Below are 24782 nucleotides of genomic sequence, written 5' to 3'. Positions count from 1 at the left end.
TCCCCTCCCTGTCCTCGCCCTGTCCCATCCCTGTCCCCTCCCTGTCCCTGCCCTGTCCCATCCCTGTTCCCTCCGTGTCCCCGCCGTGTCCCAGCCCTGTCCCCACCATGTCTCCCTCGTGTCCCTCGGTGTCCCCTCAGTGTCCCCGGGTCCATCCCGGGGGCGGTCCCGGGGGTCCACGTGGGCGTGGCCTATCCTGACTCCGCCCCTCTCCCCATCCCCACCCACGGCGCGCGAGCGGCCCCGCCCCTCACCGCGAGCCCCCTCGAGGCCCCGCCCCCGCGGGGCACTTCCGCCGGAAGCGGGGGGCTCCTTCCCTTTCCGGGCGCGGGCCCCGGGCGGAGCGGCGGGACGGGCGCGGGCCATGGCGGAGCTGGCGCAGGGGCAGAGCCAGAGCGCGGCGCCCGTGGGGATCAAGCCCGAGGGGTTCGTGGACGCTCTGCACCGGGCCCGGCAGGTGAGGCGCCGGCCGGCGGGCCGGGGGCGGCCGGGAGGAGGAGCGGGGCGCCGCTAGGCCGCGGAGCGGAGGCGGGGCACGGCCGCTGCCCCTGTGCCGGGAGAGCCGAGCCCTGAGGGGGCGGCGGGCTCTGACAGCCCGGCCGTGCTCGGTGCCGGGGCGGCAGCGCTGCTGTGCGGGAGGGGGCGGCCCGCAGGCTCTGGCTGGGCTGAGGCGGTGCCGGTTCGGGTCTCACACCGGCCGGAGAGCGGCACCGGGGCTGGGCTGGGTGTCCGTGAGGAGCGGCCGGGGGAGCTGGGGGCACTCAGCCCGCAGAATAGCAGCCTCGGGGGGACATTGTGACAGTGTCAGTCCCTGAAAGGAGCATGTCCCCAGCTGGGGCTCAGGGAAACTTTGTCACAAGTGTCACTCTCTGAGAGGAGCTGTGCCCGGCTGGGGTCGGACTCATCTCCCCGACAGCCACCGACAGGACAGGAGCACTCAGTCTCAAGCCATGCCAGGGGAGGTTTAGTTGGGCATTGCATGGAATTCCTTCACAGAAAGGTAATTAGCCATGAATGGGCTGCCCGGGGAGGTGGTGGAGTCTCCACCCCTGGAGGTGTTTAAGGGAACCCTGGGTGTGGCACTCAGTGACATTCTCTGATTGGCAAGGTGCTGATCAGCCTCAGGTTGGGCTCCATGGCCTCAGAGATGCTTTCCAAGCTGTTTGATTCTGTGAATGCAGACCTGGGCAGAGCAGGAGCTTGGCATTCCCTGCAGGGAGGGAGGAGGGGGCACTGAGGTGCTCCCCGAGGAATCCATGAGCTTACTCAGTGCTGAAATGGGATGTTTGAGTGCAAGTGCCCAGCCCTGCAGGAATCACCACCCTTGCCCTCAGCACAGGCTATTCCAGGCATTTCTGTGCTCCTTGGCTTGTGGAAGGTGCTGCAGAACCAGGAGCTGCTGCTCCCAGCACGGGTGCTGTGGCTGTTGTTCCCATCTCCTGTTGCAGGTCTGCCTCAGGGGTTTGTTTCATCTCTGAGCAGGCTGCACATGCAGGAGCTGTGACACAGCTGAGTGCCAGGAGCAGCTGCTCAAAGACCCTGACTTTGCTCTCTCCAGGTGGGAGAAATCCCCTCCTGTTGCCCAGACTTTGTCATTTCACTGACAATCTTCTGAGGGAGCCAAGCTGGACCCTGAGACATCTCAAGTGCTCTCTGTGGGTGCTGTCCCCTCACTCCCAGCTCCCCTGGGAATCAGGGGCAGCCAGTCCCTGTCGTGTGTAGCCTGCCCAGGGGCACCTGGTGCTGCAGACCCACACCCTGCCCCTCCCAGGACACTGGAGCTGCTCTGGGGCCACTGATTTCCCTCTCAGCACAGGCTGGTGGGTGTGAGCTGCTGCAGGGTGAGCCAGGCCTTGCTTCTTGCAGCCCCTGTCCTTGAACTGTGATGTCTGAGCAGCCAGACTGGGTTTTGTGCTTGGTGCTGCACCTGCTTTTGTCTGACCTGATTCTATCTTACTCATTGCAAAAAAAACATCTTATTTAAATATCTGATAATGCTGGCACCTGTTAGCAGCTGAATAACTCATTTATGTCAAAGAAAATAATTATTTGCTGTTGAAGTGCAGCTGGTTGGAATTATTTTGTGAGTGTTTTCAAGTCCAGAAGAGGCCATGAGGTTGGTCAGGGGTGTGGAGCAGCTGCCCTGTGGAGCCAGACTGGGAGAGCTGGGGCTCTCTGGAGAGGAGAAGGTGCACTGGGGACACCACAGCATCCTCCAGGATCTGAAGGGGCTGCAGGGAAGCTGCAGAGGAACTGGATTCTTCCATCAGGAGAATGGGCTCAAACTGAAAGAGGAGACATTTAGTCAAATATTAAGAAAAAATTCTTCCCTGTGAGGGTGGTGAGGCCCTGGCACAGGGTGCCCAGAGCAGCTGTGGCTGCCCCATCCCTGGCCAGGTTGGACAGGGTTTGGAGCCACCTGGGACAGTGGAAGGTGACCCTGTCACCTGTCATCCAAAGCTGGATGAGCTTTGAGGTGCCTCCCACCCCAAACCCTGCTGTGTGTACCACTGGTGATCAGTCACAGCATAGAGGGTGATGCCTCAGAGCTCAAACAGTGCAAACTGAGCCCAAACACTCAAATGGATCTGAGCTGGAGCTGCCTCACTGCTCTCATCATGTTTGTAAGGAGAGTCTGTGAGACCCCAACCCCTGCATGAGGGAGGTGGAATAATAAACAGTAAATAATTCTGGGTTGTTCTTAAGTTCATTATGCTTGCTGCAATTATTCTGTACCTGCAGGGTTTCCGTGAGCCCAAAACTGGAAGATTCCAGCAGCAGCCTTCTGGCTGTCTCAGCCTGGCAACAAGAGTGTTGGGAAATGTGGGCTCTGCACGTGTTTGTGGGAGAGCAGTGTCCTACATTTTTGTGCAGTGAGTTGTTTGCTGCCTGTTGAATATGATTTTTTTTTTCTGTTAGGGTTTGTGGGATGAAAGGAGCTGTTGGAGGGCTGAAATGTTTCCTTCCCCAGTGAAAATAATTGATTTGAGTTCTGTAGAGGCTGGGTGAGAGAGCAGGTGGTTTTCTCTTGCACAGAACCAGGTTGCCACTGGTGACTCATTGCCAAATGTCTCTGAAAATGCTCCTCATTGCTCAGGTGATGGATATTTCCCTCAGCACCCTGCAGTCTGTGATGGAGCTTCCTGGCTGAGAATCAGGGCAAAATGGAAATGCAGCTGCACCTTATATCTCTCTGGAGATGATGGCAGAGCTTTCACCAAGGGTTTGGTGCTGTGTTTGCCTGAGCTGTACTGATCTGGCACAGCTTTTGGCCTTTTTGGAGTATTCCTTTTGCTCTGAGGGCATGAGGGAGCAGAGGAAAGAAATTCAGGATTTTACTTTGTGGCTTGGTCATCCCTGCCTTGATGTTTGAACCTTTCAAGGTTTTGTGTCACATGCAAGACCAGGAATCAAATTTGCTAAATTCAGTTATCACAAGAGCCACAACATCACAAGCAGGCTGTGGAATACAGAGCTTGGTTCTGAACATCTGAACAAGGACAAGGAAGACTTCCCTGACTCAAGGAAAGTGCATTCCTCAGAGCCACTGGGATGTGAGATGATTATGGGAATATAAAATAGAAACCTGGAATATATTTGCAAGAAATTACCTTGCATTGCTTTCAGCATTTGTGCAGGAATTGCTTGGATTTTTTGTGGACTCTGAAATATTTGGGATTTATGAATAATTACTTTTTCAAGGCAGTGCTGGGACTTTGAATTGCTCTGTCCTGCATCTTCTGCACCATGTCCCAAGTGATTGGTGGCTCTGAGGTGGGGACAGGTCTGTGCAGCTGCTCCCAGGCAGGCTGGCTTTGGGGTGGGAAGAGAGAGAGAGGATGTTTGCTCCCCTTTTGAATAGTGGGATCTGAAAATGAGCAGAGCTGCTTGTGCTTTGGACTAAAATGAATTTCTCTCAGACTGTCCTTAAGTTTTGTTGTTCTTATTGACCAAACTGTGCCTTGCTGGGATTCTGGGAATGCTCTGGAGAGGAGAGGCTGATGAGGCTGTGATGTGCCATCCTGGCTACCTCAAAAATGGGGAATATCCTGAGACTGACTGTCACCAGGCTGTGTTTGAAATCCCTCTTTGTATCAGGCTCTGACTTTCATTTCTGTGGTCATGGAGGGGTCCTGGACAAACTTTTCTCTACCCCCTTTCTCAGGTCATCCTCAAATAGATCCAGGCTTTGCCAGTTACTCTGGTATTTAGGAAAACCACCTGTGACAAGCAGCTTGAATGGTTGTGGATGGTTTTATTGCTTTCTGCAGAGCTCTGGAGAAATGTCTGTCAGCCCAACTCGAGTGTTCTGCTGAGGGAATGGGAGGCGCAGCACAAGGACCAGAATAGTCTGAAGGGTCAGATGACAGTGCCTTACTGGGTTTTTTTACCCTGCTAATACCTAGAATTGGTGATTTTATCTGTTGCTGTTCTTTGCAGGGCACCATGGAGAGGTTTTTCCTAGAAGCTGGGCCTGTTCTCTTGAAATTCTGCAGATATTTGTGTTTGAGTGTGCCTAGCAAAGAAACTCCATGTTTAGAAGTGGTTTTGTATTAACTCTGTGTTTTGTATTGTCATTTTTCTGGCTGGTAAATGTATAGGAGAACAGAAGTGCCAGGTGTAGGAAAACTTGTATCTCTCACACAACTTCATGGATTAATTTGATTTTCTTGGCTTTATCAGTGCAATTTGCAGCTGGGACTTGTGTTGCTTTTTAAAGTCTTTGTTGCAGAGCTTTATTTTGGGATGCAGAAACAGAGATGCTTTTTCCCCAGTGTATTTCAGAGCTTGATAAAATGGATCCATTGGGTTTAAGTGCAAGAAAAAAGGAGGAAAAAAACCTAAGGCTGACATGGAGCAGGACAAAAGCAGTGGCTAACAGCAGTACATTACTCAAGGTCATTGAGGCAGATAAGGGCTGGGTCTGCTTGCTTTTGCCATGTCCTAATTTTTGTGCTTACTTCCCTGCTGAACTTGTCATAAAATCTGAGCTTCCCATTTTGAGTTGAGCATGAGATGCTAAAATGTATTTTAGCTGCTCCATGTACTTGGAAAGCTCAGCTCTTCATTTTGCAGGGTGCATTTTCCTGCTGTGGTGGGGTGGCACCATTGTCTGCCTGCAACCCAGTGGCAGCTGGGAGGCTTTAGAGATAAGGGTACAACTTTAAATAAAGGGAGAGGGGGGGAGAAAGGAAAATATCCTAAAAGCTGATAATGTAAAAATTGTTTTAACACTCTTGCTTTGCCCTTGGAGGGTTCTGTGCCAGGGTGATCATTGGGGTTCACAGAGCTCCCCGAGGTGGGAGGACACAGCCTTGGTGCCAGCAAAGGTCCTGAACACCTTTGTACTTCAGGCTGCCAGCTTCTGCTGTCCACAGACTGGTTTTTGATTTTCCTGGAGTGAGTGCTGAGTGATTTCACCTCTAAAGGATCATCCATAATTTGTAAGTCATGGTAAATAACCACTGACAGAAAGAGAGTTCTTGAATAGGGTGTTGAAATTAAATATCCCAGAATATGTCAGAGTGTGTTATACCTGACACTGTTCTTTTTGGTCTAAGTTACTGCATGAAAGCTGTTCACAGATTGCTGTAAAATAAATTTTAAAATTTATATTTCAGTGTTGAAGTAGTCAGAAAGCATTTCTGCTTTTTGTATTTCATTGCAATTCTCTTCATCCCAAACATGAGGGGAAAGGGAAAAGGGCTGGATCCATGGATGCAGTACAACATTTATCAAAAGGGTAAAGCATCACCTGGCCCTCCCTCCTGGACAGGACAAGGTGTGTTAATGCTTTCAGAACCAGCTGGCTGGGGATTTACTGGAGATGTTGCTGTACAAAATGCTTGTCATGAAAGCTGCACTACAGGATTGCAGCTGGAAGATTTTATTCTCTAGCTCTGACATTTCTGACACAGCAAAGTTTCTGACTTTCCAAAAGGAGACAAGACAGGATGGACTATAAGGAGAAAATGGTCCAAACTTGGGGCCCTTTTCATGGAAGGCATTGAACAGAATGTTTGCTGTTCTCTTTCTAAAAGCAATGCTCTCGATCTTCCGAGATTATTTCAAATAGCTTTTTTCCAGTGCCCTGTGGTTCTGCATCTTGGGCAGTTGTTTGTTCCACTGCAGCAGAAGATAGATAGTGTCAACAACCAGAGCTGCTGGAGATGTCTTGCTGTTGCAGTGAAATGCAAATTTTAGAAATCTTTAGATATGCTGGTCATTAAAACCATCTCTGTGTAAAATGCTCTTTCATCTGCTCCTGTTCCTTATTCCCTGGTGAAACTCAGTTATAATGGAGTGAGATCAGTCTCTTGGTAAAGATTTGATGAAATTATTTTATTTTTGCTGGAAAAGGCAGCAAGTGCTGTAGCATACAGTGTACTTGATATTTGTTCTGTAACTGCTTTGTTCTGTGCTTGCTTATTCCAGCAAAATACTTTATGTGGGCAAGGGGAGCTGTGACAGTGCAGTTTGCCTGTCCTGGGTGGGTGAAATGGGGTGCAGCACCCAGGGAATGCACCTGGCTGTTTCTGGGGTGGTTTTCTATCAATTAGCTCAGAGAGCTAATTGTGTTGTCAGCACCCACCTGTACAGCTGTCCCCAAATGTCACTGGAGATGAGCTTCACTTGTCTCTTGCATTGAGTGATGTTTAGGTGTGTGTCTCAGTTTATTTGCTTACCTCAGTCCCCTCACTGTGATACCTGCCTCTCCTCTTTGCTGTGAATGAACTCCTTGTGTCCTGGCTCAGCAGGGAATGGCAGTTTCCCCTCTGCAAGGCTTGGAAGCAGCGGCACAGGCAGCATTGGCTGTGTTTGTGCTGCACTGACCACTGCAGGAAATGGAAACTAGCTCTGCACTGATAGTTTGCCCACTGGCTTATTCCTCACACAGCAAACAAGAGTGATCCAGTCTTTGACAGGGAGCTCCCAAACCTGTCCTTGTGCTGTGTTTGCACTCTCCCTCTGCTCCCCCCTGGGTGTGAGTGCATTTCTGTGTGCCTGGATCTGCGTGGATGCAGGAGGAAGCACGTGTCCTCCCACACAGCTTCTCCAGGACAAAGTTGGGGGGTTGGTTTGAACCCTCCTCTTAGCAAGATTTAGCTTGTCAGCTATCCATTGAGCAAATAATCCTGAATGTAATGTTCCAGGGCTGCTTATGATCAGGAAGAGGAACTGGGTGAATATGATCTTAATTAAGCAAATATTCAAAGCAAGCAGAAAACTGTTTGCTTTACAAATGAAGCACCTTGTTACAAATCCACCTATATAGTAACAACCTGAGAGAAGATTGGCCTGGGGTCAAAGCTTTATTGGAAGAAACAGTGTTCAGTTGTGGTGGCTGATAATGTTTTTATCTCCTTTTTATAGATTGCTGCTAAAATTGGAGATATTCCTCACTTGAATAATTCTACAACACTTGTGGACCCCTCAGTCTACGGTTATGGAGTGCAGAAACGGCCCCTGGATGATGGAGGTAAGCTGCCTGTGGTTACTCAGTCTTGTGCATGCAGCTCCTGAAATCCATCTATGGAGGCAGTTGTGTTTTAAGGATGGAAGCTGCAGCTTTCTGTGTGTAGAGATTTTATACAAGATGCCCTGTGCTGTTTGCTCTTACCTAGATTGCACTGTGTTCTTAGGCATTAGTGTTAATGTGAAGCAATTCTTTGGTAGTTCATGACCTTTGGGAATTAGCAAACAAACTGTGTCACTTAAATCTTGGTCTGTGGTAGTAGAGGGAGGAGGATTTGTTCATTGGGTCTATTCTGGAGCCCACATATAGAGCAGCAGGTGTACACAGCACATGTTCTTCCCTGATAGCCCTTCTTTTCTGAGAGCAGGGAATGTGTAGGGACAGTATTACACATGTTCCTTTCCACCTGTGACAATAATCACAGCCCAGGAGCTGAGTTGCTGTCAAGTTCTGGGTGCTGTTTACTTGAATTTTAAGGAGAAAAGATATTTATGTAAGGTGATGCAAATTGGAAGGAAACTTCCAATATTTAGCTGTGCTTTCTCCATTATTATTTGAGAATTCTGAAATCTGAAGAATTCAAAATTTGCCATAGCCAAAGGATGGTTTATTGCATGGACCATAACTGGTAACTGTCATAAGTCAATATTTTATGAATTGTTATAATTTTAAAATAAGCCACTAGTTTCTTATCTTTATTAGAACAAGAGTTCTAACAAAAATGTTAGAACTCAAAAAATAGCTTTTTAGGCTTTATTAATCTAATGATATGCATTGTTACAAGTGTTTAAACTGTGTTATCTGCTGCTGTACAGATGCAAAGAGCTCACCTTTTCTTGTGAAGAAATAAAAAGCATGGCTATGTCTTCCTTTTTGTTATTTCCTCTGGTGTTTTTCCTGACACTCATAGCCCTGCAGGGTGATCCTCTCCCCCATGAACATGTTCAGGAGTACTGAGGAGATAAGCCAAGCTGCTGCCTAGCACTTCATTTTGAAAAGAATTTTTTTCTGTCTGATACAAAGGCTGAAAATAGCTGCATGTCTGCTCCTCAGTCTGAAAAAAACATGCTGCTGCATGGGGAGAAGCTTCTCTCATGTGGAGCCTCTGGCTTGCTGTTTTCTGAGCACATGCCACCACCCACTTCTGTTCTCTGCTCTTGGCTCCATTTGAGCAACAGGTTGCTGCTGCTCCTTTGGTTTGGGGGTTCAGGAGAGAATGGATTTATCTGGGTGAGCGCCACATTTTGTATCTTTGTTGAGAAGCCAGAGGTCTGGCATTGCTGGTGTGTGCTGGTTCTGCAGGGGAAGGAGCTGGGCAGTGCTGGGGAGTGCTGAACAGCTCTGAGCTTAGGGATGTGGCTGTGTGTGAAAAGGAGTAAAAATAGCCCTCTGGGAACCTGTCATTCACAACATTTACCCTGCCTGTGTTCGTCATTGATTCATCAGACTGAAGTGGAGCTCTGACCTCCTGACAAAATGGGTTTTAGGAACTCCTACCACGTGAGTTGGTTGTAGTGTTTCAGTGACAGGTTGGACTTTGTACTTAAACTTGTACTGGTGAGCCCCAGAACGTGGTGAGCCTGTTTGTGTTGACACACAGCCTGTCAATACAGTAGAGTCTGGGCTAGAAAAGTGCATTGCTGCTGGTTTCTTGTGCTCTGGAGATAACTCCATGGGTGGGTGTTGTTCCTGGGAGAGCCTCCCAGAGTGGCTGTTCCTGACTCCTGCATCAGCAGTTGTTCTGCTCACCCTGTCCTCAGCACTGGACTTTGTTTGTAATTGTTTTTAAACGCTGTTTTTGCCCTTGGGTTGTTCATACACATCTGTATAGAACTTTGTCCAACTCCCCTCCCAAAAACCTGGTCTTTGAGAAGGTGAGAAATGACAGAAGTCATATTTTAAAGGGCTGGAATTTGACAAAGAAGCAGGAATTGTCAGGGTTGTAGCACTTCTTTCAGTTTGGGTCATGTTGGGTTTTATTTCTAATGGTGTTAGTAAATCCTGTACTGAGATGCAGCTGTGTGATGAGTTCCCCCCTACATGTGGGATCCTCCTGTGCTGTTCTTTACCTGAAGCTGTGGGTGCTTCTTGCTCTGGATCTCTTTGTGGTGTGATCCATATCTCACTCTTGGGCTACCTGCTCTTGCTGCTGTGTAATTAAATGTCTGTAATGCAGCTTTAGCTTTAAACATCTGGAAGATGGAAGTTGCTTTTAATAGGACACTTAAATTAGGAAAGCATTTCCTATTTGGATGATTTTTTAGTTCTCTGTTAGCTGCAACAAGGGGTGTTGGAATTTCATGCCCACACTTGTCTCCATTTTCTGCTTGTCTGTGAAACACAGTTTGGAGATGTTGTTGTCAAGAAGTGATTATATTGTTACACACGCTTTAGAAATGTTATAGTGCATTTTATAGTGGATTTGGATACATTCTACTGCTTTGGATGGGTTGGAAACAAATCTGATGGGAAATTTCCCTGTATACTGCATGCTCACAGCTGGGTGCAGGTCTCACTGCTTCCTTATCCCCATGCAGCTCTTGGGAAATTATCTCTGTTCCTAATACTGCTGAAAAAATTGTCTGCAGAGGAAGTGTTTAAGGTGACAGGAGAACTGTCTGTCTTTCAGGACAATCTCATTCTTCCCATCTGTTTTTGTAAACAGCTGCTGCTGTGGCTGCCTGATGCCACCTGAGGAAGTGGTCTTGAGACAGGTGTCAGTGTGTTGATCAAAACAAATTCAGCTGCTTTTCAAGCATTTCCAGGAAAAACAGACTTAATATAATGTCAGAAACCAGGATGTCTGAGTGCTTTTTGCACTTCCTTTAACATAACCCTCATCTGAACTGAGGAGCAGCAGGATCAGCCCTGGTAACCTGGCTCCAGTGTTAGATGGACCTTGAGACTGATTATTTCTCTTTTCCCTGGCTTCTTTTTTTCCCCTTTCTGGAAACAACTTGAAAGTAATCCTGCAAACAGCTGTAGTGCAGGGAAGAGATCAGGTTGATTTGTGCTGCTCCTGGCAAGTCACAGCTGCCATTTCTGTGGCCACTTGCAGGGGTTGATGTTTGTGGGGACAGGTGAGTGTGAGCTGCAGACAGACCTGGTGGCATCTTGCCTGTGGCTGCTGCTGGGACAGACCCCAGCCCACCTGTTAAGGGCCAACTGCTGCCCCTGGCCTCTGTTCTAATTAAAAGGTCCCTCTAATTATCAGCAGAGATTAATAAGTTTGTTTAATGCCAAATAACCTTTAAAGAAGCAGCCTCCTTTTGTTCAAAGGAAGCAGGGGTCTAGTCTGCTGCAAAGAGACTGATGGACAGAGCATTGCCCTTTGTTTGGGCTGCTTTAAAGGAGTATCCTGGGAGATCCGTGGGATTAAGCAGCAGCATTACAGCTGAAGGCTGGGGCACCCTTTCAGTCTGGGAAAACAAAGGTGAGAGACCTTGGAGAAGCCTCACACCCCCCTCCCCACTCCTCTCTCCTCCCAAAGCTCCTGTGGTACATCCAGATCTGAAGATGACTTGTTCTGGTGTAATAAAATTTGATTTTAATAGAACCAAGGGCTCAAACATGACATGATCCTGCTGTACAGAGTATTTTATTCTTTCCCTCCAATGTGTTTTCAATGAAAATAGTGATGGGCAGAAGGGAATTCTATCCCTTACTGCTGATGGAAGTCAGTACTGATGCTCTGACAGATCTGCAGCAGCAGTAGGACCAAGGCAAAAGTCCAGATCTCTTGGCAAAAGATTTTATTTAATACACAAAATGCCACTGTTCTTCAAAATTTGTAACTTTACAGATGGCCACTTTTTAAAATGAAGTGGTTTAAGGGAGGGGAAAAAACCTCCAAAGATTTGCAGTGAAGTCACACACAGAAATTATTAGGGTTTGACTATTTAATTCAAGAAAAACCTATCAATATTTAATGATGGAGAATTAGGATAACAATCTTTGTAGCTTTCTAAAATTTATGATTCTCCCATTTTGGCTCTAAAGTATGAAAAGCAGCCCTGTTCCACTGCTCTCAAGGAGATGTGTTGCTCTGATTTTATTCTAGCCATGAAGATATTCCTGAAGAGATTGCATATTCCCATCATGCACATTAATTTAGTGGGAGGCACTGCTCTGTTTTATGGGGTGGAAGAAAAATCCACATTTGTTTTGAGTGTCTGTTAGGTAGAATTCAGTTAAGGTGAAGCGTAAAGCAGATTGAAGAGTTATCAACCAGCAGGTGCCATTAATAGGAAATTGTGCTGATTTTATTCAGTATTTTTCCTTATTTGCAATAAAATGACTGCAGTTACAGTTAAATTGTACTGAATAGATGTAAAAGAGGGAAATATGTATGTGGCTTGTCAGAGTTCAGCCCCCTCCTTGGTGTGAAGGGAGACAGTGGAATGGTGCATCAGCTTTCAGAACTGTGGCTGCCCCAGCCCTGCCTCTCTGTCACTCCCTGTTTTTCAGAGAAAAATGGACATGTTGGAGAGGGAATAGACCTTTAGCTTGTTGGAACTGGGAGCCACATCATTTTTTCCCCCTCAAACAGAGAGAAATCATAAATGACTTGAAGTAAATAATGTCCATTTCTCTCCATTTGCCTTCAGTCTCAGTTTTTTGAGAAGTTATCTGTGAAGGAATGGTCTCTCACATAATTTACTGTGACATAATTTCTCCGTATTAATTTGTCCAATAAACGTGCATTAAGGCTGATAGCTCCCTGTGGGGGTGAATGGCTTACTCTGGATTCTGCAGCTCAGAATGGGTTGGAGGGACATTGCTACCTGCATCTAAAGCATTAATTCCCTGTCTGATTTAACTCCCTGTGCTGGTACAGGTTTCCCCTCCACAGCTGGCTTTTTCAAGTGTAGGATTGTGTTACAAAATGAAGGCTCTTCCCTTCCTTGCATGAACTTGGGGAGTTGATTATAGGATGTGTGTCTGTCTCATAATTTGTGGGCTGTGGCTGCAGCAGAACAGATTGCTAAGAGAGCAGTTCTGGTGAATTGAAATGAGAAGTGGAGATTTAAATACAGCCTTTGCAGGGTTAAAACCACTCTTCCTGGCATCTTGATAATGAGTGGCCTTGGCTGTGGCAGCCCCACTCTACACCAGTACCACCAGACCTACTGCATGGAGTTGAAATATTCTGAGTTTGGTTGTATTTGCTCAGCTCTGTGGTAGAAGCTTATCAGCCAGAGCAAATATTCCCCATTACATCACCCACCCTTTTCAACTGCAATATTCACAATTATCAAATTAGAGCTTTTCATATTTAGGGTGAGAATATGCAAAGACAAACTAAATGAGTCAATTAACACAGCAGTTGTCTTAGCGCTGAGCTGGAGAGAGTAATAAAATAGAAACATTGTCAATATTTTGGTCCTGAACTATCACGGAGGTATTGACACGCAGCAGAAATACACTATTGACTCTCTTTGTCTATTTTCTTTGAGTAAAGTGTTTGGCCACAAAGTTGATGCATTTTTCTACCAGATTTAGACACTGTGGGATGCATCCACTTTCTATCCCTGCCAGCTGATTGCCAATTTATTTCAGGTCAAAGAATGTGCAGCTTGCTGCAAGGTAGTTTGAAACAGCATCTTTATTCTCACAGCTCACATGTTGGCCAGTTTCATTTGTTTTGTTCTGTGCCCTCCAGGCATGCAATATAATCTTTCAACTGGTTGTTAGCACCAAATGGTCTGGGTTTTAGCTGGTTTGCTGCAGGCAAAGTCCAGTAGGAAGCCCAGCAGGGCTCGTGTTCCTACTTTGCATGAGTTGGTCTAATGATATTTTCCCCATTAACATTTGGAAGAAAGATCTAATCTGTGGAGGCTGGGGGGAGAAGTCTGTCTCAGAGTTGTCAGTAGGGAGATAATTGCTAATCAGGGCTGGACCACCAGCTAGCATGGCAGAAATGCCTGGAATGTGTTGAGGAACATGTGTTTTGTTGGGTTGAAACAGCGTTTGGGTGCCACGAGGTTACTTAACAGCCCTATTCCTTTAACAGGTCTCCGTGTAAGTGGGCTCCATGGAGCACAGATCAGAGACACTGAGAGAAGTATGTGCCAGCCCTGTCAATGCTTGGACTGAGGGAATCTCTGAGGCTGCTTGGCTTTTATTCGCGTTTATTAATGCACACTGGTCTCCTTCAGATTTCTCTCCCTCCTCCTCCCTCGCCCCCTTTTCCCTTTTTTTACTACTTTGGGTTTAATTTGGGAAGGGGGGAGGTTAGTTGCAGGGATTTGGATTTGGGCAGGCAGGATTTTCTCCCATGACTCTCAGCATGGGGAGACACGGATCAATTCCCTATCCTGTGTTCAGCTGGGCACTGGGCTGTGCTGTGTGTTGATCAAGAAATCCCCTCCTGTTTTGTAGCACATAACGCATTCATTTCAGCCACTGAACCTAAATTACTGTTTTGCTTTTCTTTCTTTTTTGATGAAACGGTAAGAACTCTTTTTCTATAGGGATGAAGTTAGTTTATCCGTGCTAATGCTTTGATTTTTTCCCCCTTTTTTCTCTCTCTGCCACAGTAGGTAACCAGTTAGGGGCCCTGGTACATCAAAGGTAAGCAGTGGGTTATGTTTTATTATTTATTGATCAATTCTAATTGTTTATTGATCCACCATCTGTAGTAGTGTTAGAAAGTCAGAGGTTGAGAATGTGGAAAAACTGTCAGCTTGGGTTTTCTACAGCCTGGCTTGTTTGTTCTGAGGAAAAAAGAGGAGTTGATGTGAAACTTGGATTTGGTCTCTGCAAATCTGCAGGACTGAAAAAAAGAAATTCTCTCTCCTTTCCCTTCCCCTGCCCTGGCAGGGGCAAGACAGAAAAAGTGAGAAAAGATCTGGCATTTTGGTGAAAGGTGGAACTATCAAACAGACACATATAACTGTTGTTGTTGTCATTATTTAGTTTTGTTGATGTAAAATGACCTGGGGTGACTCCTTTGTCAAAGATGGTTTGGGAAGACTGAAGCAAGTAGGAGTTGTCATCCAGCATGTCTCAGCATCTAATAAAAATGTAAAATTCTCAGTTTTTCTCAAATCCCGCTCTTGAGAATTTTCTATGTTGTTTTGAAGGGAGGAACATTTCTAAAGCTGGATTAGCCTGAAGGTGAATGGTAGTGCATTTCCATCCTAACCAGCTGTTTGGGGCCTCAGCAGAAGGGACAAACAATGTGCATGAAGGCTGTAGAACCTTAAATTTTTAATGGCTAAGTTAAAGCTAATGTCCTACCAGAGCATCCCAGAAAGGGGATAGGCAGTTTGATTACTTATCTGCAACTTAGCTAATCGAGTCTAATGTGTATTTTACACCTTTCCTGACTGATCTAAAGCAAAAAAAATGGGAATATTTTAATACACCTCCCTACAAAACCTGCATTGAACTTACTCTGCAGGTATTTTGTTGCTTTTGGGATTGCTGAGCCAGTTGTATATATAATGCATATTTGCAAATTCCACATTCATGGTGTTGTGTTTTCTCTAAGACAGAAAAAGCTAAACAAAAAAAAACCAATCCAAGTTAATTTCTTTCTACTTCACTATGGTCATTTCTTAGGAAACTGCTTTGAGTAATTTGTTTTGAAAATGTCCAAAGAGCAATAGGTATGGAAGTCTAGAGATAATAAGAATTCAGAGGATAATTGAAGACAATCTTTATTAATTCCAAGGAAAAGAATGATAAGGACAAGCAAGTGAAAAGGAGTCCCAAACCACCAGACCTGTGAATATCAGAAGGGGGATTTATGTCAGGACTGGCTGTGGTTGGTGTCTCCTGGGAAGAGAATGTCCAGAAGCTCTGGGCAGACCCTGCTGCTTGGAAGGTCCAGGCTCAGTGATGAGCAAACTTTGTGGTTTTTTTGTTAAATCTGTCTGGAGCAAGAATGACAGAAGGAGCTTCTTCCCTCAGCTCCATTCAAGGTACCAGAGACAGACTGGAAACGCATCCAGCATAGGAGGAATTGTGTGACCATCAAGAGATCCCTTCCAAAACAAATAATTTTGACAGTGATGTGCTTTTACTTGTGTGTGCAGAGCCCCTGTGCTGAGCCCAGGCTTCATGGCAGGACTGTAGTTTGCTCCAAATTGTTCTTTGTAATGACTTTGGGGTTTTCTTCCCTTTTCTTTTCTTTTTTTTTTTTTTTTAGGGCTGTAATAACAGAAGAGTTCAAAGTGCCTGATAAAATGGTTGGATTTAGTAAGTACCTTGGATGCTTTTGATGCTTCTTGATGTGTTTCCTGTGCAGGAATGCTGTTGATTCTGACACAAGTTTTTGTGTTTATTAGCCTTGGATAAGTGTTGTTTAATGCTGTCTTCATGGGGAACAGAGGATCTGTGTTTAAAATCCAGATGCAAACTTCATGGAAAAGCTTGGTGTCCCAGTAATAAGAACAAGAACGTTTGGTACAAGTTCCTGGGCATTTTAGTGATTTTCTCTTTTAAATTCCCATTAGCACAGTACATAAACAAGTCAAAAGTGACTTTATTTCCCTTCATTGCAACATTTTACTTTGAGTATGCAAAACTGTGAGAGTTGAGGAAGAAAAACAACATTTAAATGTTAAAATATTAGTTGGCCAAAGGCAAGTTAAACAGAATTTTAAATTCCTCACACATTTGCTGCAGGGAAACAACCAGACCAGAGTTTTTCCTAGATTTGCATTCCTGATGCTGTTCTCTTTCAAGCTTGATCCTAATTTCTCTCTTCCTCTTAATGATCATTACTCTGCCTTTCAATGGCACCTCCTGCTGATGTGTTACTGCAGTGATTGCATAGACTCTTCCACTGCTGCCTCTCTGTGTATCCCTTCCAATTTGATATATGGAGAGTAAAGAGGAAAATAACAGGCCCTGCTAATTACCCCATAGCGCGCCAAGTTTTGTCCCGACTCTGTAAGACTGGAACTCAAATTCCTGCAGAGGAAAAGCTCCCTCCTCTTCTGCCAAACCTCTTCATTTGCCACTCCTGGTGCTACACATGGAGCCCTGGGAGAGGGGAGCTTGCAGGCATCATCTCTGTTTCTCACACTGATTCAGGGGGGGATGCAGCCCCACAGCTGAGATGCTTCTTTGGGAGCATCCTGAGCCAGGAATGCCTGGTTGACTCAAAGCTTTGCTGTTTCTGCAGTCTGGGAAGGGTAGGAATGGTGGTTGGCACAGCCTGTGCTCTGGGTGTCTTGTTGTGAAACAGCAATTTAACTCTGAGAGTTAAGGGAGAGGGATATTTGTGTTCCCTGGAGGTTGATAGAGCATTTCAGGATGTGGTTCTGGCTGAGTGCAGACAGCCAAATAGCATGTCCGTTCAAAAATGGCAGTAAAATAGGAATTATAAAGAAACAAGTCTTTACCTTCTTTAGTACTTCAAATAACTGGCTTATTGGTTCAGACTGAACAAAATGTACTTAAATTACTCTCCTAGCATCATCCAGACTAGTGCCTTATTTCTTTCATGCTTATTTCTTTCCATTCCTGTGCAAGAAAGGCTTTTTTGTTTTGTTTTTCCAAGCAAATAGAATAACCTTCAGCAGTATTTTAATGTTTTTCTGCTATGATAAATTTGGTCATGCTGTGGATGCTCTTCTGCAATCCTGGAGTCAAACTGTTCCTTTATAAAAAGCTGCAGCAGAGTAAAAGGGGAAGGTGCTCTGCAGTTTCCAGGAAAAGCAGTTTGTTCTGATGCTTGTTGCACTCATTGCAGTAATCGGCAGGGGAGGAGAACAGATCTCACGGATCCAGATAGAGTCTGGCTGCAAAATTCAAATTGCTCCAGGTAAGGCCCTCTTTGTGTGGTGGGTGAGCAGGTTTTGATGTCAGAGGGTGTTGTGTCCATTAGATCAGGCACTTTCCATGCTCAGGGTGTGTTATCACCATTAACATGGATACACAGCCATGGGAGAGCTGTTGTGGGACCCACCTCCCAAGCAGGGTAGAGAACAGGTTGGCCAGGTGGTTTGGGGAATGGAACAGTGAGGGAGCTGCCTTTAACCAGCAGATGGTTGGAGAGCAAATGAACAATCCATGTTGTTCTCAGACCTGAAGCTGCTGGGTTTTCTCACTTTGCTCAGCTCTGTGGTTTGCCTCTGACTGGTGTGGTCAGCTCCAGCTCCTGGCAGAGGGCATTTCAGCAGGGTTGGCAGCAGCTTTCCATACAGCTTGCTTTGCATCATAAAAATGAGACATTCATCCAAATGGATCATTTGGTGCCAATTTGCTTTGGGGAAGACTGTGCTGTTCCCTGCTGATCAATGTTATCTGAGTTTTTACCCTTCCCTTTAATTTGTGAGGAAGGGTTTAAAAGAATGCAGACATCCAGTAAATAATTTAAAATATGTTGATCCTGGATGTCTTTGAATTCTTTAGCATGCTATGTGTGCAGGTGGGTGGTGCTTCCATTGGTGCTTCATGGTCACTGAAATAGCTGCCACATTTTTAATTCCATGTATCACAAGTTTTTCTCCTTGTTTCCTTTGCAGACAGTGGTGGGATGCCTGAGAGGCCCTGTGTACTCACTGGGACACCAGAGAGCATTGAGTGAGTTCTGACTTCATTTCTCTCCCTTTTCCTTCTTTCTCTTCTCCCTAATGCTGTGCTCTGTCAGTGGTGCTACTTGGTTATTAGCCACACCAGCAAATGTTGGCCTAGAGAAACTTGAGGGTCTCTGGAGCATAGAACCTCTTGGTCTGATGCTTTAAACTGTGCACCTCAAAGGCTTTTTTTCCACTTGCAGTTTGACTCCTCTGCAGAAATTTCCTTGGAATTCCCCTCCTCAGGGTGAGGTTGCTCTTAGGGCACCTAGGATGCAGTTTAGTAACTGCAGCTTTCCAGGATACTGAGCTAAGCTCTTGAAGGGCACTTCTCTTCTCCCCTTCGCTTCCCCACTCCTATTGAGATGAGCATCCTTCCAGCTGAACAAGGGCTGCATGAGGCCTCCAAAGCCTGTGGGTGCCACTCCAGGATACCCTGGAGCTGTTGGTGTTGTTGCAGAGCAGCATGAGGCCCACTGGGTGCTTGTCTCTGCATTGCTGCCAACAAGAAGCAAAGGACTGAACCCAAGTCTTGATTCTCTGCTCCTTGCATGGTAGAGACACGTGGCCAGCCAGCAGGGATTTCTATCTTTAGACCTATAGAAACTTTAGGGACAGTGTTTCCTCCCTCCCCCTTCCCAGGAGCTGAGTTTGAGACTCTCACAAACCAGTTGAGGACCTCCTGCTGGAACTGGATCCAGGATCCTCAGGCTTACAGGAACACACTTAACATATGGAGCTGCTCTTTCTCTCCCCAGCCTTTGGGTAGGTGGGTTTTTTAAAATCCATCTGGAAATCTTTGAGTTGCGTTTGAAAATACATTGGTGCAAAGATTGTCTCTCTAAAGAGAAGACACTCATCATCCTTCCATTCCTAAAAAGATCTAAGGGTACTTAAATCTCCTTATTCTACCATAATACTGCAAGCAGTGAGCCCCAACAAATATAATTGGCAAACTCATAGGGCAGGCAGTGTATTCTTGCTGATATTGAGGTGGTTTTCCCCCTTTAGCAAAGGATATTTAAGAACAGGAGCAAAAGAGTAAAAAGCTGGGATGCTTTATGAGATGCAGTTGTGGGAAAATGGGGGAGAAGTGTAGTTAAAACTTTGTGGTTCTGAAATAAGCAGTTAAAGGTAGTCATGTCCAATGCTGTCTTTAAATAAAATACGAGTAAATCTTAAGTGAGACTGTTAAATTTGTGAAACAGAACATGGACATGGAATTAATTGAAATTTAATTTAATTTTGTGGTAAAATTCTTGACAAATTGGTTGTTTGAACTGTTTTTTTCAGGCTACTTGTAGAAAAAGAAAATTATGTAAGAAAGCCATTCTAAGTGTCAGACTTCTTTGAGAAGGGTTTTGTGAGGAATGTTTTCATTAGTTATATCCAGTGACAAACTTATAGGGTTAATTTCCAAGTGACCCCTTCTGATCTGAAATATGTTGTGTATTAACTGCTGTGGTCTCTATATTGTCACTAAAAAAACTTTGCACAAAATACGAAGGCAGATAAGTAAAATGTCCCAGGACTTTTCCAGAACATTTGAAGCAGGCTTCCAGAAATTCTACCTTTTCCCTTTTGTTGTGAGAAAGTCAGGGGCAAGCAGTGCTCTGCTCTGAGTGCAGCCTCAGAGCACCACCCCCTGAGATGCCCTGGGGGAATGTCTGCTTGAAGGGATGAGTTTGTACTGGTTCTTCAAATCTGCAGAGAGAATTCAGTCATCCTTAGGGTGCCTGATATGGCTTGGTGTGAGGTGGAGAGAGGGGAAGGTGCTGCATTAGGCTGTCAGGGAACCAGTGAATTTCTTCTGCTTTCAGAAGGGTTGTGGGACAAGGGCAGGAATGGGATGTGCTGGTATAGGAGTCTTCAAGAGGAAGGGAAACCCTGTCAGTTAGCTCTGACATGCTAAAGAATTTAGAGAAGGGATCTTTAATCTCCCAAATGCTTCTTTGTGTGTCTCTTCTCACCAGGAGTAGAAGAACCCAGTCTTTCACTGGTGGCTGCTGCAGTATCCCTGCCTTGCTTCGTGGTGTAGCTTCAGCACCTACTGCTTGGAGCAGAGGCTGTGTTAGGACAGTGTTCTGGTGCTGCTGGTAAGAGCAGGTAGAGAAGAGCAAAGCAGTTGCCTGTGACTGATCAGAGAATGGTTAATCCATGGGCTGTGTTAGTATCAGAGCAGTGTGTGTCTTTTTGTCTTGACTGAGAAGGAGACCAGAGCTTGAGTTTTATTATTGTGTATGTGTTAGAAAAGTTAAAACCTAGAGCATCTTCATTTGAAGCAAGCATCCCAAATGCTGTAGTTCAACTATTGTCCTTAACTTCCTAAGAGGTCAGAGCATGCTGCTGCTCTTCCTTTTCTCTTCCCCTTCAAAAATCAAACTGCTTATAAGTAATCATGATAGGGGAAAATAGACATCAAAGAGTTTATTTTTAAAAAAGGGCAAATATTGTGCTGACTGGTTTCCTCCATCTTTCCACTTCTCCTCTCCATTCCGATGGTTCCTGGTCTCTTGGTCACGTGGAGCAATGTTGTCTAATGGTTGTTTCCCTCGATTCTTTTCCCAAGACAAGCAAAACGGCTTCTGGGGCAGATTGTAGATCGCTGTCGCAACGGACCTGGTTTTCACAACGATGTTGATGGCAACAGTACCATTCAGGAGATTTTGATCCCGGCATCCAAAGTGGGTCTAGTCATCGGCAAAGGAGGTGAAACAATAAAACAGTTGCAGGTGCGCAAGATGCATTTCCTTGAGGGCTCTCTTCCCTACTGCAGCTTCTCTAGATCCACTGGAACGGGCTGAAATGGAGAGCCTTGAATGCTCTAACCTTCTCCAGCAGGGACTACTCTTCTGCCTTCGGGGATTGGACTCAAATCCAATCTCGTGTTACAAAATCAGTGTGGCCCCAGCTACACAAGTAGTGGAGTTTTGCCAGAACTGCGACAGAAACCCTTGTGCTGTAGATAACACTTGGTGTGTGCTGTTCAGGAGGGGATCCCTGTAGCCAAGGAAGGGCCATGTCTGCTCTGCTCTGCAGTATTTTAATGCCAGCCACGCTCTTGTAGAGTGCTCTGCTTCTCTTTTGTTGCTGGTCTGTGGTAAAGCTGCCATATGTCATCTTTTTTTCTCATCCCACCCCTTTCTAATTAAGTGTTGTGTTATGTATAAACTGTGTTCCTGGACGTTCTTTATTCCTCCATCTGGTACAAGTTTTTAAAGAATAGAAGGTTATAGCAAAACACCTAGGGTCAAAAATGGAGGGGTTTTGAGTGCCCTTATTAGACCTCTGTCATATAGTTTGGAGGCTGGTCACTTAATAACTGTTACATGCAGACAGCTACACATTTTGGAAAGGGCTGGAAAGTCAGCAGTTGAGGTGGAGAGGGTTGTTCTTGCAAGGATTTCAGCTATTTGAGAACCTCAGGAGCAGTGCGGTTTCTGGCAGTCCTTTACACTCTAGGACTGTTCCTGAATTTGTGCATTCTGTAGCGGTGCTGGTTTGACCTTCATAATGTTTAATAACCAAAATCTAGTCCCTTGTTTTAGGGACTCTGCTTAGAAAATTGCTCTGTGCTTTTTCTTCAGGAGCGAACAGGTGTGAAAATGATTATGATCCAAGATGGTCCTTTGCCTACTGGAGCGGATAAACCTCTCCGTATTACTGGAGATGCATTTAAAGTACAGGTATGTAACAAAAGCAAACTGGTTCCCCAAGAGAACTGAGGAGAAATTCAAACCTGACTGTATTTGTGAGCACCTAATGGAGTCAAATCCAACTGTAAATGTAATAATCTTTCCTGGCTTTGTTTGTTCTGTAAGGTTGAGTAGAGCAAGTTAAAACAGCAGAGTTTGTTTTACAGCATGACTTAGGAGCTGTCACTCCATAAATACTCCACATGGGTAGGAGTAGAGATGAGGGGGAGGGTTTGGAGAAAGTAGTTTTGAAATGCTTTCCAGTATGTGACAAAAAATCAAAGAGAGCTCTGTGTCACTCAAGCAAATGGGTTCTTAGTGACTGAATCACGTTTGAGACAGCAAACCTTTCACAAAATTACCTCAGACAGCCAATCGACGCAGGTAATTAAAAACCAATCCCACAACAACTCCTGAAACCAAGGGGTTTGCTTAGTATTGGTGCCTCAGTCTCCTTGTGCCAGGGTTCTGCAGATGTGGATGTACCTGTGGTTTGGAGAAAATCCCCATCAGCTGCAGACTGGGGGATTGCAGTGTGATGGGAGCACCTGAATTAGAGCATTAAAGTTCAGCCACAGCCTGTTCCACTTCTCAGCAAGTGCCTTTCATAACTTGCTAAGTACTTAAATCTAGCTTAGCATTCCTGTCTCCAATAGAAGAAGTTCTGTTTCATAGGATCTCCCTAATCATAAATTACTGCAACACTTGATGTTGCTCAGGCATAGTGTTCGCGTAGTATTTTTCAAAGCTCTTATTGCAAGTTTTAGAGTTTTGGTTTTTTTTTTCCCTCTGAAATTCTTACTGTGGAGGTATCACTGTGCAAAAGGAGTTTAAAGACAGTCTGGCTACTTCTAACTAAATCATACTCTCAGTGCTGCCACTTCCCAGGTGGCTTCTGCTGTGCAAGATTTGCTGTTGTCACATCTTCCATTCAAGGAAACATGGAGACTGCACAGGCTGGAAGATCTTTGAGGCACTTAAGGCTGAGCACACTCAGGAAGTGTTTAAGAAGTGTGATGAATCCTTGGGTTTGGTGGGATTCTATGGATGCTGTAACAGTGTTTCTTAACTTCCTCAAATCCTTCTGAAATGTCTCCATCACCCATATTTCTGTCTTGGCATCTCTGAAATGTCTTTGAGTTGCTTCTTTCTGTTAAAAATACTTTGAGGACTTTGGGAAATATGTAAAAATAAAAGGAGAGAGATTCACCACTGTCCTCAAGCTTGGAAATAGAACCAAGTTGTCAAAAGCTTGACTGGTTGTAGAGAGAAACAAATGCTGGGGTTTGACATGCAGGCTTTTTTTATTTTATTGGTGAATACTGTTGGCTAGTTTCCAGGGTAGACTTTCACTAGCTGAGCTTGTGAATGGCCTTGAGTGCTGTCAGTAGGTAGGAAAAATATCCATTTGTCTCAGAAAATGTCTTGCTGGATTGCTGCAGACTTGGGTTTAACTTCTTAGGGTCAGTAAGCTCAGTGGTGCCCAGCAGCCTCTTTGGTATGTGCTCTGTAGCTCTTGGTGGGCATGACCTCTGCCAGCTTCTACCTTATTGTATTGGTGTCAGTTCTGTCACTAGGAAAGGGCATCCACTTCCAAAGATATTTTAAAAGTTAAAGGACCTTTTTTAAAAAAATGGAGGAGGCAATTGCACCCAAGAAACTGCCACCTTGTGTACCTGGCAGGTTTTGTCAGACATAGAAGATGCCATCAAGAACAGACTGTGGTAAAAGAAATCCTAAACCAGGCTGCTGTTCCTGTCAGCAGATGGAGACCCTCCTGCCTGAAGCCTGACCATTCCCCATGTTGAGGCCCTGACACCAGGAGGGCAAGCAGAAGAATTTGAAGCTAACTGTAACTTCTTTCCCCATGTAGCAAGCGAGGGAAATGGTACTGGAGATCATCCGAGAGAAAGATCAGGCAGACTTCCGAGGCGTGCGCAGTGATTTCAGTGCTAGAATGGGAGGAGGCAGCATAGAGGTACGTTTGCTTCTCAGTGCTCTGCTAACCTCCCTGTGGGATGGGTCCTGGGGGGAGTCATCCAACTGCACTTGTAACCTGTAAGCTTTTTTTTTAAATGTGTTGTGTTCTGTTTTTGCCAGAAGAATTGAGTCTGGCTCTGCAAAGAGGAGGAGTTCTCGTGGACTCCCAGATGGCACTTTATAATTGAAGCTGCATTCTTGTAGTGCAGAGTTCATTTAGTGGGGAAGGAATTTGTGGCCACGTGTTTGTTTTTCTCAAGAGATGCGGTTCTGTAGCCTGGAGCTGCCTAACATGGCCCACCCTCAAAGTTAAGAGCATCTCCTTGTAAAATCAGAGTCATTCAGTCTAGTTCTCTGCACTTTCATACTCCTTTGCCTTTCCCATCAGGTCTCTGTGCCCAGGTATGCTGTTGGAATTGTGATAGGAAGAAATGGAGAAATGATCAAAAAGATTCAGAATGATGCTGGAGTTAGGATTCAATTTAAACCAGGTTTGTGTGAGGATGGAGAGCCGTTGCTTTCTGACCAGTGTTCCACTTTTGGGTTCCAGCAGCCAGGCTTTCCTCATTTACAGGTGCATTGTGTCTCTTTCTGAAACCCATTTAAACGTGATGTGCTGCCTCCTCATGCACTTCCTGGTTTTCAGAGAGTAAGATTACGTACAGCAACATTAGATGTCACAACAGTCATGTCTTGAGTGATAAATAAAATAACAAAAATCTTTTATTTCCTGTTAAAGAATTCTCCTTCAGGACATTAAAGCCTTTGGGGATCAGGAGTTGATTAATTCTGAGTAACTTTCTCTGGGTCCTTGGCTGTCTGATCACCTATCAAAGCTGCCTTTTTTCCTCTTAAAATTATATCAGTCTCTTTCATAGCTTTTTGACATTTGAAAGTGTTTTCTTTTGAGTGTTGTTCCCTCTGCAGTGTGGGCTGGGTTTTGTCTTCTTGCAGTCCAGGGAAGAGGGGCTGAAGGTGGAGGGAAGCAGTAGCTCCTGGGATAGTTCTGTGGTGTGAAAATGCTGCCAGCAGTGTTGGTGCTGGAAGGAGGCTTTTGTTGGTGAGTGGATGTTTTCTGCTTTTAATTGAGTCTTTGCC

The 24782-nt window shown here is 45.4% G+C and overlaps 1 protein-coding gene across 3 annotated transcripts in view; it reads left to right on the top strand.

Annotated features, from left to right (window-relative positions):
* Positions 1–334: 334 nt before the first annotated feature.
* FUBP3 (far upstream element binding protein 3) overlaps positions 335–24782 on the top strand; it is a 38915-nt gene continuing 14467 nt past the window's right edge. For 2 of the 3 annotated variants that reach the window (XM_058818103.1, XM_058818100.1), the window contains exons 1-11: positions 335–457; positions 7375–7480; positions 13491–13541; positions 14017–14050; positions 15633–15682; positions 17184–17255; positions 17959–18016; positions 20579–20741; positions 21597–21695; positions 23578–23682; positions 24073–24175. In XM_058818103.1, the coding sequence (XP_058674086.1) occupies positions 365–457; positions 7375–7480; positions 13491–13541; positions 14017–14050; positions 15633–15682; positions 17184–17255; positions 17959–18016; positions 20579–20741; positions 21597–21695; positions 23578–23682; positions 24073–24175 (934 nt within the window). In that variant the 5' untranslated portion in view covers positions 335–364. The remainder of the gene's footprint in view (positions 458–7374; positions 7481–13490; positions 13542–14016; positions 14051–15632; positions 15683–17183; positions 17256–17958; positions 18017–20578; positions 20742–21596; positions 21696–23577; positions 23683–24072; positions 24176–24782) is intronic. The other variant, XM_058818102.1, reaches the window with a different exon arrangement.

This window comes from Ammospiza caudacuta, chromosome 21, assembly GCF_027887145.1.
Source record: "Ammospiza caudacuta isolate bAmmCau1 chromosome 21, bAmmCau1.pri, whole genome shotgun sequence".
In the NCBI taxonomy this organism is placed as follows: Eukaryota; Metazoa; Chordata; class Aves; order Passeriformes; family Passerellidae; genus Ammospiza; species Ammospiza caudacuta.
The sequence above is the reverse complement of the archived record's forward strand: the minus strand, read 5'-3'. Positions and strand labels throughout refer to the sequence as shown.